Source organism: Cebus imitator, unplaced genomic scaffold (genome assembly GCF_001604975.1).
Source record: "Cebus imitator isolate Cc_AM_T3 unplaced genomic scaffold, Cebus_imitator-1.0 Scaffold541, whole genome shotgun sequence".
Taxonomy (NCBI): Eukaryota; Metazoa; Chordata; class Mammalia; order Primates; family Cebidae; genus Cebus; species Cebus imitator.
The window spans coordinates 931,519-944,604 of record NW_016107856.1 but is presented as its reverse complement, the minus strand read 5'-3'; the positions used below and the strand labels follow the sequence as shown (position 1 = coordinate 944,604).

At 38.4% G+C, this 13,086-nt stretch overlaps 1 protein-coding gene across 3 annotated transcripts in view; it reads right to left on the bottom strand.

Annotated features, from left to right (window-relative positions):
- The window catches only part of ATF6 (activating transcription factor 6), a 197,304-nt gene that overhangs the window by 114,703 nt on the left and 69,515 nt on the right, over nucleotides 1-13,086 (bottom strand). For all 3 annotated transcript variants that reach the window (XM_017515079.2, XM_037733668.1, XM_037733669.1), the window contains exon 10: nucleotides 1,228-1,359. In XM_017515079.2, coding sequence (XP_017370568.1) covers nucleotides 1,228-1,359 — 132 coding nt within the window. The remainder of the gene's footprint in view (nucleotides 1-1,227; nucleotides 1,360-13,086) is intronic.

Below are 13,086 nucleotides of genomic sequence, written 5' to 3'. Positions count from 1 at the left end.
AAAAAAAAAAAAAAACAAAGAAGCTATCTCAACTCTCATAAATCCAAAGGCTATTAAGTTTAAAAATTAGTTTTTGATGGATCATGGACAATAACAGAATTCAAAATCATAGAATATGTAAGGCAAACCTGGACAAATCATTTAGCAAAATTAAAGATACTATTAAACTCTACCAATATTCAAGAACATTGTTAAGAAATCATCAAGATCAATATTTAAGAAGTATGATAAATTTTGGCATGTAAAAAAGCGGGAAATGTTATACGTTTTCCAACAATCACTGCTATGTTGCATTGCAGCTACTACCATAAAATCCTTTGGTCCTCCATTGACTTAGCATAGAGCATTCCACAAAAATAACAGTTTCTTCAGGAAGGCCAAAGTGGAGACAAGCCTGCAGGATTGTGGTAATCACCTTTCAATAGTATGGATGTAACAGCAAAAATCAGGAAGAATGATTGCCCTCAGCCTATAAATCCTTAGAGAGACAAGAGTAAACAAATCTGTAATCATTTTCAAGTATTATACTCTGCAATGGTTACCATGCTGTGATCTCCCTTTGCCTTGTTAGTCAAGGACCTGGCTCCACTTGGCTCTAATAGAAATTCTACATAACACAGGGAAATGTTAATCAGAAGTATACAACTATAAAAATGTCCACTATACCTTCTTCTAGTTAACATAATACAGAAATTGCACTTTATACAATTAAAGTCTTTTGCTATTTGCAAGCAATATGGAAATTTATCAAGTCATTATTAAATTGCAACAATGGAATGAATCAATAAAGATCACAATAAATGAGTATAAACGAGTTTACCTAATGACTGAAAATAGGTTCAATAATATTATTCCACCATACCATATCCATCCACAGGTGAGACAGTAACAAATATTAGATGCATTACATGTATAAGCACGTAATAGATATGATAGATAAAATAACTATTGAAGACACAATATATAACATGTATACATTGTAGGTATTTCAATATGTATATTAAAGCACACAAATTGAGATTTTAAGATTAAAACTACAAAAGGTTTCAAAGTAAATTTATTTTTAGAATATTAAAAGTAAAATTTATTAATAGCTTCAGTAATTTATGTGTTCTACTAGTCAAAATGATACATGAACAATTTAGATGCAATGTTATACTAAGGATAATTCTGTGTTTCAACTTCATTAAATCACTTAGACCAAAAGATAGATGCATGACATCTAACCTGTAGCTGTTTTTCTGGATGATACCATCTGATGTGTCCTGCTCTTCTTGGGCAGAAAAGCCTAGAAGATGCCTCCCTTGATTTGCAGGGCTCACACTAGGGTTCATTCTCCTGGAATCCTGTTCCAACATGCTGAAAATAAAAAACAGGAAATAACAGCTGAAATAAAAATAAAAGTAAGTCACACATACGCCTAGCTACATGTAGCTCTGAAACAAATGACAATTCTTTTGTAGATCCATGCATATAACAAAAATGCTAGGCACAGAAATTCAAATACTGTACTGATGTGTTCAAATCCCTAGCTTGGTATCCTGCACATATCAAAAACAATTTTTGTAAGTATAAAAGCAACTTATTGGTCAGGTGCAGTGGCTCACACCTGTAATCCCAGCACTTTGGGAGGCCAAGATGGGCAGATCATCTGAGGTTGGGAGTTTGAGACCAGCCTGACCAATATGGAGAAACCCCATCTCTAGTAAAAATACAAAATTAGCCAGGCATTGTGGCACATGCCTGTAATCCCAGCTACTTGGGAGGCCAAAGCAGGAGAACTGCTTGAACCCAGGAGGGGAGGTTGTAGTGAACCGAGATCATGCCATTGCACTCCAGCCTGGGCAACTAGAGCAAAACTCCATCTCAAAAAAAAAAAAAAAGTACCTTATTTAAGAACTGTTTAAACAATAGCAGTGTTCTATACGCTTTAAAAACCCTGTAATTACATGTGTATATGAAGGAGAAATAAATACAACACAGCTAAAAACAAATTTTAAACTAGATAATAACTGAATTAAGAAGGCCTCCTGGATGGTGCAAACTGATGTTTTCAATGAGGGAATACTTTAAATGAAGTAGGAATTATTCTCTTTCTCATTAGTCAAATTCATTATTAGCCTTTCACAGTTCCAGAAGGTAGGCTATCAGATAAAGCTAACAAAGTATTATTTTTAAAAACTTCTATTTGTATTTATATGTAAAAACTTCTATTCTTTCTCCCTACCCTCCCTAATATCTTCATTCATCAATGTATATCCTATTCAGAGGCATAAGCATTTGGGGAAAACAACAAAATATATACATATAAGCTAATACTGCATAGTTACTTAACACTTTTTTTTTTTTTTTTTTTTTTGAGACAGGGTCACGCTCTGTCACCAGGCTGGACTGCAGTGGTGCAATCGCACCTCACTGAAGGCTTGACCTCCCAGACTCCAGTGATCTTCCCACCTCAGCCCCTCTGAGTAGCTGGGACTACAAGCACGTAACACCACGCCCCCCTCATTCTTTTTTATTTTTATTTTTTATTTTTTTTAAATCTAGTAGAAACAATGTCTCAGTATGTTGCCCAGGCTGGTCTCAAACTCCTGAGCTCAAGCAATCCTCCAGCCTTGGCCTCCCAAAGTGCTAGGATTACAGACATAAGCCACAGCGCCCAGCCTTAACACCTTTTCTTAAATTGTACTTTAGATTCTGGGGTACATCAGGCAAGATTGTTGCATAGGTACATTCATGGCAAGGTGGTTTGCTGCCACCATCCCCCCATCACCTATACCTGACATTTCTCCCCATGTTATCTGTCCCCACCCTCCCTCCCACTATCCCTCCTCTAGTCCCCCACAATGGACCCCAGTGTGTGATGTTCCCCTCTGTGTCCACGTGTTCTCAATGTTCAACACCTGCCTATGACTGAGAACATGTGGTGTTTGATTTTCTGCTCGTGTCAGTTTGCATAATGATGGTTTCCAGGTTCATCCATGTCCCTACAAAGGCCTCAAACTCATCGTTTTTTATGGTTGCATAGTATTCCATGGTGTATATGTGCCACATTTTCCTCGTCCAGTCTATCATTGATGGACATTTGGGTTGGTTCCAGGTCTCTGCTATTGTAAACAGTGTCACGATGAACTTGCATGTGCATGTGTCCTTATAATAGAATGATTTATAGTCCTTTGTTATATACCCAGTAATAGGATTGCTGGGTCAAATGGAATTTCTATTTCTAGAAATTCCATTGGCCACACTGTCTTCCACAATGGTTGAACTAATTTACACTCCCACCAACAATGTAAAAGTGTTCCTATTTCTCCACATCCTCTCCAGCAACTGTTGTCTCCAGATTTTTTAATGATCGCCATTCTAACTGGCGTGAGATGGTATCTCAATGTGGTTTTGATTTGCATTTCTCTAATGACCAGTGATGATGAGCATTTTTTCATGTTTGTTGGCCTCATATATGTCTTCTTTTTAAAAGTGTCTGTTCATAGCCTTTGCCCTCTTTTGGATGGGTTTGTTTGTTTTTTTTCTGTAAATCTGTTTTAGTTCTTTGTAGATTCTGGATATTAGCCCTTTGTCAGATGGGTAGATTGCAAAAAAATTTTTCCCATTCTGTTGGTTGCCAGTCACTCTAATGATTGTTTTGCTGTACAGAAGCTCTGAAGTTTAATTAGATCCCATTTGTCTATTTGGCTTTTATTGCCAGTGCTTTTGGTGTTTTAGTTATGAAGTCCTTGCCTATGCCTATGTCCTGGATGGTTTTGCATAGGTTTTCTTCTAGGGTTTTTATGGTGTTAGGTCTTATGTGTAAGTCCTTAATCCATCTGGAGTTAATTTTAGTGTAAGGTGTCAGGAAGGGGTCCAGTTTCTGCTTTCTGCACATGGCTAGCCAGTTTTCCCAACAACATTTATTAAACAGGGGATCCTTTCCCCATTGCTTGTTTTTGTCAGGTCTGTCAAAGATTAGATGGTTGTAGATGTGTGGTGTTGCTCTGGAGGCCTCTGTTCTGTTCCATTGGTCTATGTCTCTGTTTTAATGCCAGTACCATGCTGTTTTGATTACTGTTGACTTGTAGTATAGCTTGAAGTCCAGCATGGTAATGCCGCCAGCTTTGTTCTTTTTGCTTAGGGTTGTCTTGACTATGCGGGCTGTTTTTTGGCTCCATATGAAGTTTAAAGTGTTTTTTTCCAGTTCTGTGAAGAAGGTCATTGGTAGTTTGATGGGGATAGCCTTAAATCTATAAATTACTTTGGGCAGTATGGCCACTTTCATGATATTGATTCTTCCTAACCATGAGCATGGAATGTTTTTCCATCTGTTTGTGTCTTCTCTTATTTCCTTGAACGGTGGTTTGTAGTTCTCCTGGAAGAGGTCCTTTACATCCTTTGTTAGTTGTATTCGTAGGTATTTTATTATTCTTGTGGCAATTGTGAATGGGAGTTCGTTCTTGATTTGGCTCTCTGTCTGTTATTGGTGTATAGGAATGCTTGTGATTTCTGCACATTGATTTTGTATCCTGAGACTTTGCTGAAGTTACTTATAAGTTTCAGGAGATTTTGGGCTGACACGATGGGGTCTTCTAGATATACAATCATGTCGTCTGCAAATAGAGACAATTTGACTTCCTCCTTTCCTATTTGAATACCTTTTATTTCTTTTTCTTGTCAATTGCTCTAGCTAAAACCAATACTACATTGAATAGGAGTGGTGAGAGAGGGCATCCTTGTCTAGTGCCTGACTTCAAAGGGAATGCTTCCAGTTTTTGTCCATTCAGTATGTATTGGCTGTGGGCTTGTTGTAAATAGCTTTTATTATTTGATGATACATTCCATCAATACCTAGTTTATTGAGAGTTTTTAGCATAAAGTGCTGAATTTTGTTGAAGGCCTTCTCTGCATCTGTTGGGATAATCGTGTGGTTTTTGTCTTTGGTTCTATTTATATGGTGGATTAGGTTTATGGACTTGCGTATGCTGAACCAGTCTTGCATACCCAGGATGAAGCCTACTTGGTCATGATGGATAAGCTTTTTCATGTGCTGTTGCAATCTGTTTCCCAGTATTTTATTGAAGATTTTTGTATCTATTTTCATCATGGAGATTGGCCTGAAGTTTTCTTTTTCTGTTGAGTCTCTGCTGGATTTTGGTATCAGAATGTTGTTGGTCTCATAAAAGGAGTTGGGGAGGATTCCCTCTCTTTGTATTGTTTGGAATAGTTTCAGAAGGAGTGGTACCAGCTCCTGTTTGTACGTCTGGTAGAATTCAGCTGTGAACCTGTCTAGACCTGGGCTTTTTGTGGTTGGTAGGCTATTAATTGCTGCTTCAACTTTAGCCCTTGTTATTGGTCTATTCAGGGTTTCAACTTCTTCCTGGTTTAGTCTTGGGAGGGTTCAAGTGTCCAGGAATTTATCCATTTCTTCCAGGTTTACTGGTTTATGTGCATAGAGTTGTTTGTAGTAATCTCTGATGGTAGTTTGTATTTCTGTGGGATCACTGGTGATATTCCTTTTACTGTTTTTCATTGCAGCTATTTGATTCTTCTCTCTTTTCTTTTTTATTAATCTGGCTAGCACTCTATTTTGTTGATCTACTTCCGATTATGTGGTCAATTTTAGAGTAAGCGTGATGTAGTGCTGAGAAGAATGTATATTCTGTGGCTTTGTATAGTCTGTGGCTTTGGGGCAGAGAGCTCTATAGATGTCTATTAGGTTTGCTTGTTCCAGTTCTGCTTGTTCCATATTCAAGTCCTGGATATCCTTGCTAATTTTGTGTCTCATTGATATGTCTAATGTTGACAGTGAAGTGTTAAAGTCTCCCACTATTATTGTGCGGGAGTCTAAGTCACTTTGTAGGTCATTAAGAACTTGCTTTATGTATCTGGGTGCGCCTGTACTGGATGCATATATATTTAGGATCGTTAGCTCTTCTTGTTGTATTGATCTTTTCACCATTATGTAATGGTCTTCTTTGTCTCTTTTAATCTGTTGGTTTAAAGTCCATTTTATCAGAGATGAGAATTGCAACCGCTGCTTTTTTTTGCTCTCCATTTGCTTGGTAGATCTTCTTCCATCCCTTTATTTCGAGTCTATGTGTGTCTTTGCATGTGAGATGGGTCTCCTGAATACAGCACATCGATGGGTGTTGACTTTTTAACCCAGTTTGCCAGTCTGTGTCTTTTGATTGGAGTGTTTAGCCCATTTACATTTAGGGTTAATATTGTTATGTGTGAATTTGATCCTGCCATTTTGTTACTGGTTATTTGTTTTGCCCATTGGTTGATGCAGTTTTCTCATTGCATTGTTGGTCTTTACCATTTGGTTTGTTTTTGCAGTGGCTGGTACTGGATGTTTTTTTCTGTGTTTAATGCTTCCTTCAGGAGCTCTTGTAGGGCAGGTCTGGTGGCAACGAAATCTCTCAGTAATTGCTTATCTGTAAAGGATTTTATTTCTCCTTCACTTATGACGCTTAGTTTGGCTGGATATGAGATTCAGGGTTGAAAGTTCTTTTCTTTAAGGATGTTGAATATTGGCCCCTACTTTCTTCTGGCTGAGAGATCCACTGTAAGTCTAATGGACTTTCCTTTATAGGTGACCTGACCTTTCTCTCTGGCTGCCCTTAGCATTTTGTCCTTCATTTCAACCCTGGTCAATCTGATGATTATGTGCCTTGGGGTTGCTCTTCTTGAGGAGTATCTCTGTGGTGTTCTTTGTATTTCCTGTACAGGTATTGATCGACTTACCACCTATGCAACTTACAACCATTCGACTTTACGACCACAATCGCTAGCCACGACTGCTCTGTGTCTGGCAGCGCAAACGTTGCCCAGCTGGGCGTACGACAGTGCGGACCAGCTTCTGGCAGCACTACCATCTCCGTGTGCACCATTTCAACTGTACATATAGCCTACTCAACTTACGACCAAATCGTGTTACGACCGGTCCACGGTCCCGACCGTGGTCGTAAGTCAAGCACTAGCTGTATTTGAACATTGGCCTGCTTTGCGAGGTTGGGGAAGTTCTCCTGGATAATATCCAGAAGAGTGTTTTCCAGCTTGGATTCATTCTCTCCATCACATTCGGGTACACTGATCAAGCATAAATTAGATCTTTTCATATAATCTCGTATTTCTTGGAGGCTTTGTTCGTTTCTTTTCACTCTTTTTTCTCTCTTCTTGCTTTCTCTTTTTATTTCGTTGAGTTGATCTTCAATCTCTGATATCCTTTCTTCTGCTTGATCATTTCAGCTACTGAAACTTGTGTATGCTTCAGGAAGTTCTCGTGCTGTTTTTCTCAGCTCCATCAAGTCGTTTACATTCTTCTCTAGGCTGGTTATTCTAGTAAGCATTTCGTCTAATCTTTTTTCAAGGTTCTTAGTTTCTTTGCATTGGGCTAAAACATGTTCTTTGAGCTCAGAGAAGTTTGTTATTACCCATCTTCTGAAGCCTTCTTCTGTCAGCTCGTCACAACCATTTTCTGATTTGTTTTGCTGCCTTGCTAGTGAGTCGCTGTGATCTCTCTGGGGAGGAGAGGCATTTTGGACTTTGATGTTTTTGTCCTTTTTGCACTGTTTTCTTCCCATCTTCTCTGAGTGGACATCCTTTCTCTTAAAGTTGAGGTTATTTCTCCCGTATGAGGCTTTTTTTCTTCTTCTTTTTTTTTTAACGCAGGTAACAGTGTGCCACTTGAGACACTCTGTCCATTGTCTGCCTGTGGAGGCGCTGCTGGGCTGCCTTGGACTCAGGCAGGCTGCTGTTTATTCTTTGCCTGGTTTCCACTTATGCCAGTCGGCTTAGCCCCACCTTTCCAATGGCAGGCTTCTTTCCCTCTGCCAAGCCCTCTGCTCCCAGATGGAGCCCCGTCTGATGCGTTAACTGCAAAACTCTCCCAGGGGAGGGATTTGGTTGCTGGATCTCGTGGGGGTGGGGCCTATCTGGCCATTTCCCCCTCCCCACTTTCAACTCCGTCTTCTGTGGGACAGGAAATTCCTTTTCTCAAGCTTTCTAGGTGTTAGTCCAACTCTCTGCCCTGGTCGGCACTGACAAGGTACCAGTCTGGCCAGGGCTGCCAGCCTGGGCTGTCGCCCGGGTCTGCAACTCTGGGCAGTCCTCAGCCAGGTGATGTTTTCCTGGTCTGTGTGCTGCCAAAGTCTAGGAGTGAATTGCTGTCTGATTCGGAGTACCAAGGGGGTGATGCCCCCCACCCCCTCCCCATCCTCCATGCCAGATACTTTCCAGGTGGGACATTGCCCCGCCTTGCCTTGGCTCGCCCCCTTTCGGCTGCTTTTCCTGCCTTTTTGGGGGTTAATCCCACTGTTCGACCAGTATTTTTGGGACGAACCTGGTACCTCACTCAGAGACATGGATATTGCTCTGGTTCTGTGTCTCATTCAGTGGGAGCTGCACTCCAGAAAAGCTTCCTTTCAGCCTTCTTGGTCCCCCCCGCCACCTCGCCTTAACACTTTTAACTCATTAATCATGCATAGGAACTTGGCTCATCAATAAGATTGTGTGTGTGTGTTCGCACTTTGTTCTATGATGCAACCCACATAATGTACACTACTCATAATCTTCTTAAAATTCAACACAAAGGCAATCTCCCTAGAGAAGAGCAAAAGATTCTATTTAGAGGGATAAAATGCAAGAGGGAAGTAAAGTTAATGAAAAAGGGTAGTTAAGGAGCCTGTGGTTCTAAAGGAAAAGCAGTGCTTTGAGACATAGTTTGCCTCCAAATTTGGGGAAATCAATGTTAGGGGAAAACAGGGAGCAGATACATCTCTCTATAATCTTTTTCTGATCCCTTATTATGTTTCCCATTTTCCTCAATTGTTCACCCCCAGAAATCACTGCTACCTAGTGATTCTCACATGGTATGCTGTAGCACTTAGGGATACTGCTAACTCTTCAAAGGTGTACTACCAATTAAAGCCATTGCATAAAATTTAATTTTGCTAAAACTGAGGCTATATTTTGTTACAGCTGTATCTTTTAGACTAAATGTTTACCTGAGCAGTCACAGATCACACACACTTTGGCCTTCTTCTAAGGTCCAAAGACAGCTAACACCCCTTTTACCTAGGCGTTCTTTTTCAAAATTATAGTTTCTATAAACCTTGCTACAAACGAGGTAAGCAGCCTAGTGGAATGTCTAACTAAACTTAAGAAAACTTACCCCAACGAGTATTTAAGAAAATATGACAGAAGCAGTAAACAATAGCAATTTGGGAGGGAAGCCAAATGAAGAGTGTGATGATAACTAAAAAATTTTATTTCTTTTGGAAACTAACTTTTTAAAAAGTGTTTACTTTTTCTTTCAAGCATAGTGCCAAAAATTTGACTTATGAAAGTAAGCTATGAATAAAATCAAAGTTAAGAACTTTCCCCTAAGTTTACAGAATCTCAATTATTTCAACCCCTACTGACCCCTCCACCATATTAGTGAAATCTCCATATACTAATGTTCCTGTTTGGTGGAAGTACTTACTCCCTGATCCTGCCAATAACTTAGAGGAATTCTATCACACTAATTATTAAGAGTTTTCCCTGTTTTAACTAGAAATGTGCTTCCTTTTTAAAAAACAAAAAACAAAAAAAACCTTCCACCTTTCGATACTAGTTATGGATTCTGTGGCTATCCAGAACAAGTCTAAGCAAGACTTCTTCTAAAGTCCAAAGACATCTAACAACCTCTTTACCCCAGGCTTTCTTTTTTAAGATTATAGTTTCTTGATTCTTTCACATGTTCCTCTTTACAGCACATTCCAAGATTCCTTTAGCATATTTGGTCACTCTCCTATCAATATGCTCCTCAGAGGTGATGTCCAGAATTGGCCACAGTACTTCTTAGGTAGTATGACCACTACAGAATGGAAAAGGATAATTCCTTCACTTGTTCTAGACACTGCTGTTCTACTGACGCAGTCGATTATCACATAGGCTTTTCTGGCAGTTATATCACACTCTATTTACATTGAGCTCAGTTTAATGAAAACCCTAAGTCCTTTCTCACAAACGGATTTTGAACGATTATTTACTTTTCTTCCTATCCCACCTTCAACTCTGAATTTATGTAACTGAGTTTCAGGATCCAGCTGAATAATTTATATCAATTATTTTTAAAACATTTGCCTATTAATCAATCAAGAACTTTCAGGCTCCTCATTAGCAAAAGAAATTCTTCCAAGAAAGTATCAGCATGCCATCAATATCCTCTACTGAGTTGTTATTAAAATAAGGAGCTCCTTTTAAATCTGTAAAAATGTAGATTTATGTACTTATGAATTAACTGAAATATCATCCAGCCCAAAATTTCCCATCTTGATCACTAAGATATCACAAGAATGTTAAATGCTCTTCTCGGATGCGAATACAGTATATTTTAACAGTAGCTACTACTTTTGAGTGCCTACTACATACTATGAAGGCTCAAAGAGTTTAAACAATTTGCCCAAGGTTATGCTCTAAATAACTAATAAAGTCAGGATTTGGATTCAGGACTGGAATTCCATCACTGCACTATGTTGACCACATTTCCCAGAATGAATGATTCATCTATTCATTTATTCATGTAGTAGATACCTATTATGTTCCAAGAACTACATTTGGTGCTAATGACTCAAAGATGAAAGATAAAAAGATCAGATTACAGATCTTCAAATAATACTGGTTCATGCAATGTCATTTTGTGATAACACTGATGACAAAAAATAATCAACTCCCAGTCAAGGTCACTGTCTGTGTGGTATTTGCATACCGTCCCCAAGTCTGCATGGGTTTCCTATAGGTACTCCAGTTTCCTCCCACATCTCAAAGATGTGCATGTTAAGTTAACCGGCATATCTAAATTACCCCAGTCTGCATGAGTGTGGGGAATGTGTGTGAGTGCACTCTTCAAAGGGATGGCACCCTGTCCAGGGTTAATTCTTTACTTGTGTGCTGAGCTGCCAGGATAGTCTCCCGCCATCTACCACCCTGAAATGAAATAAATGCATTGGAAAATGAATACAAGTCATTGTAAAATAAAAATGTGTACAGTATACAAGTGCATGACAATAAACGATGCATGAAAGCTCTCAGCAAACCTGCCATATTTGTAATTGTTTTTGAACTGTGTGGTAGGAGGTGCTCCCTTCACTTTGTAAACATTTATTCCTTAATTTAAACCACCACCACTATAACCACTGTCACTCAGTGATTCACCAAAAACTGTATTAATAATTATCTTGCTTTTTTTAATTTTTTATTTCCATAGGCTTTAGGGGAACAGGTGGTATTTGATTACATGAACAAGTTGTTTAGTGATGATTTGTGAGATTTTGGTGGACCCATCTCCCTATACACTGAACCCAATTTGTAAAGTGTTATCTTTCACACCCTTCCCCCATGAATCCCTAAAGTCCACTGTGTCATTCTTATGCCTTTGCCTCTTTATAGCTTAGCTCCCACTTATGAGTGAGAACATACGATATTTGGTTTTCCATTCCCGAGTTACTTCACTTAAAATAATAGTCTCCAATCTTCCATCCAGGTTGCTGTGAATGCTATTAATTCATTCCTTTTTATGGCTGAGTAGTACTCCATTATGTGTGTGTATGTATGTATGTATGTATGTATGTATGTATGTATGTGTGTGTATCAGTTTCTTTATCCACTTGTTGATTGATGGGCATTTGGGTTGGTTCCACATTTTTGCAACTGCAAATTGTGCTGCTATAAACATGTGTGAGCAAATATCTTTTTTGTATAATGACTTCCTCTGGGTAGATACCCAATAGTGAAATTGCTGGATCAAATAGTAGTTCTACTTTTAGTTCTTTAAGGAGTCTCCACACTGGTTTCCACAGTGGTTTTACTAGTCTAGGTGACTTTACCAATGTTTGAAAACCACTATTCTAAACTAACCCTGTTTTTCATAACATCTTTCCTATCTCAATTCCCTAAAAGGTACACATTTTTTACAATGGATTCAACAGAAGTGGACAATTTGGAAAGAGGGACTGGGGGAGTTAGGAGGGACACGAAAGGGTACAAACAAAAGTGGCTATTTGTATGACTTACGGATGATTTCTAAATTGCGTTAATTCAGAGCTATTGATACTTTAAAGTTTGTAAAGAACCCTTCCACTAATCCTTGTTCTTTTAATGTTTTTACTAACACTAAGAAAACTAGCATTTCAACTCACAATTCATGCCTGTTAACAGGCAAATGCTTTCAGCTTAACTATCAGTTTAGTCTATCCCATCTGTACCCAGACTGCTCTGTAACCACTTAGCAGCTCTATTTGCTGGAAATCAAGTTTTAATGTTGATTGCTTTGGCTCATAAGTGGTCACTACTTTTCCCACTGCCCACTTTGCTAATGATCATCACATTGTAATGACAATATACCCTTAACCATAGCTACTTCTGTAACTTTTAACCTTTTTTGAGTCAAGGAGCTCAGACTCAATGAGCTTCACAAAAATTATCTTACTTACATTACACAGAATCAATAAAGTGTTTTCAACAAGGGAGTCATGATGAAGCACAATTTAGGATCCAAATAGTCTGAGTCTCAATTTTATTATCTATCCATTGGCTGGAATATATTTTGAAGAGGTAATATATCAATAAATTTTGCTAAGAATCTTTTAAAGTTTTTCACTTGTTTGTTTTTGGTTGTTACTATTTTTTGGCCTCCATTCCCTGTAGTTTTTTTTTTATCTTAAAATGGAATTTCTCTTAAGCTAAATTACAGACAAGTTGACCGTCCAATTCAGCTTAAAAAAAAAGTTAAATGCTTGAACTCGATGAAGTGACCCACAGAAACTGATTTTAACCATCTGAATAACTACAGATTTGTATTTTCCTTATTTTTATTAATATTTGAAAGACAGGTAAGAACTTCATTTCACTGCCAGAATTCAAGATTGTTTTAGTATGACTGTGACACCACAAATATTAAGAGAGGAATTTGACAGTTCTTGTAACAGTCAAATGTACAAAAGAGTATGAGAAAATCATTGTTTATATGAGCTTTTAGATTCTTGACATGAATGTTTCTGCATCATTCAAATGTCCCCTTTTGTTAAATTTAGAAAAACTAAATTTCCA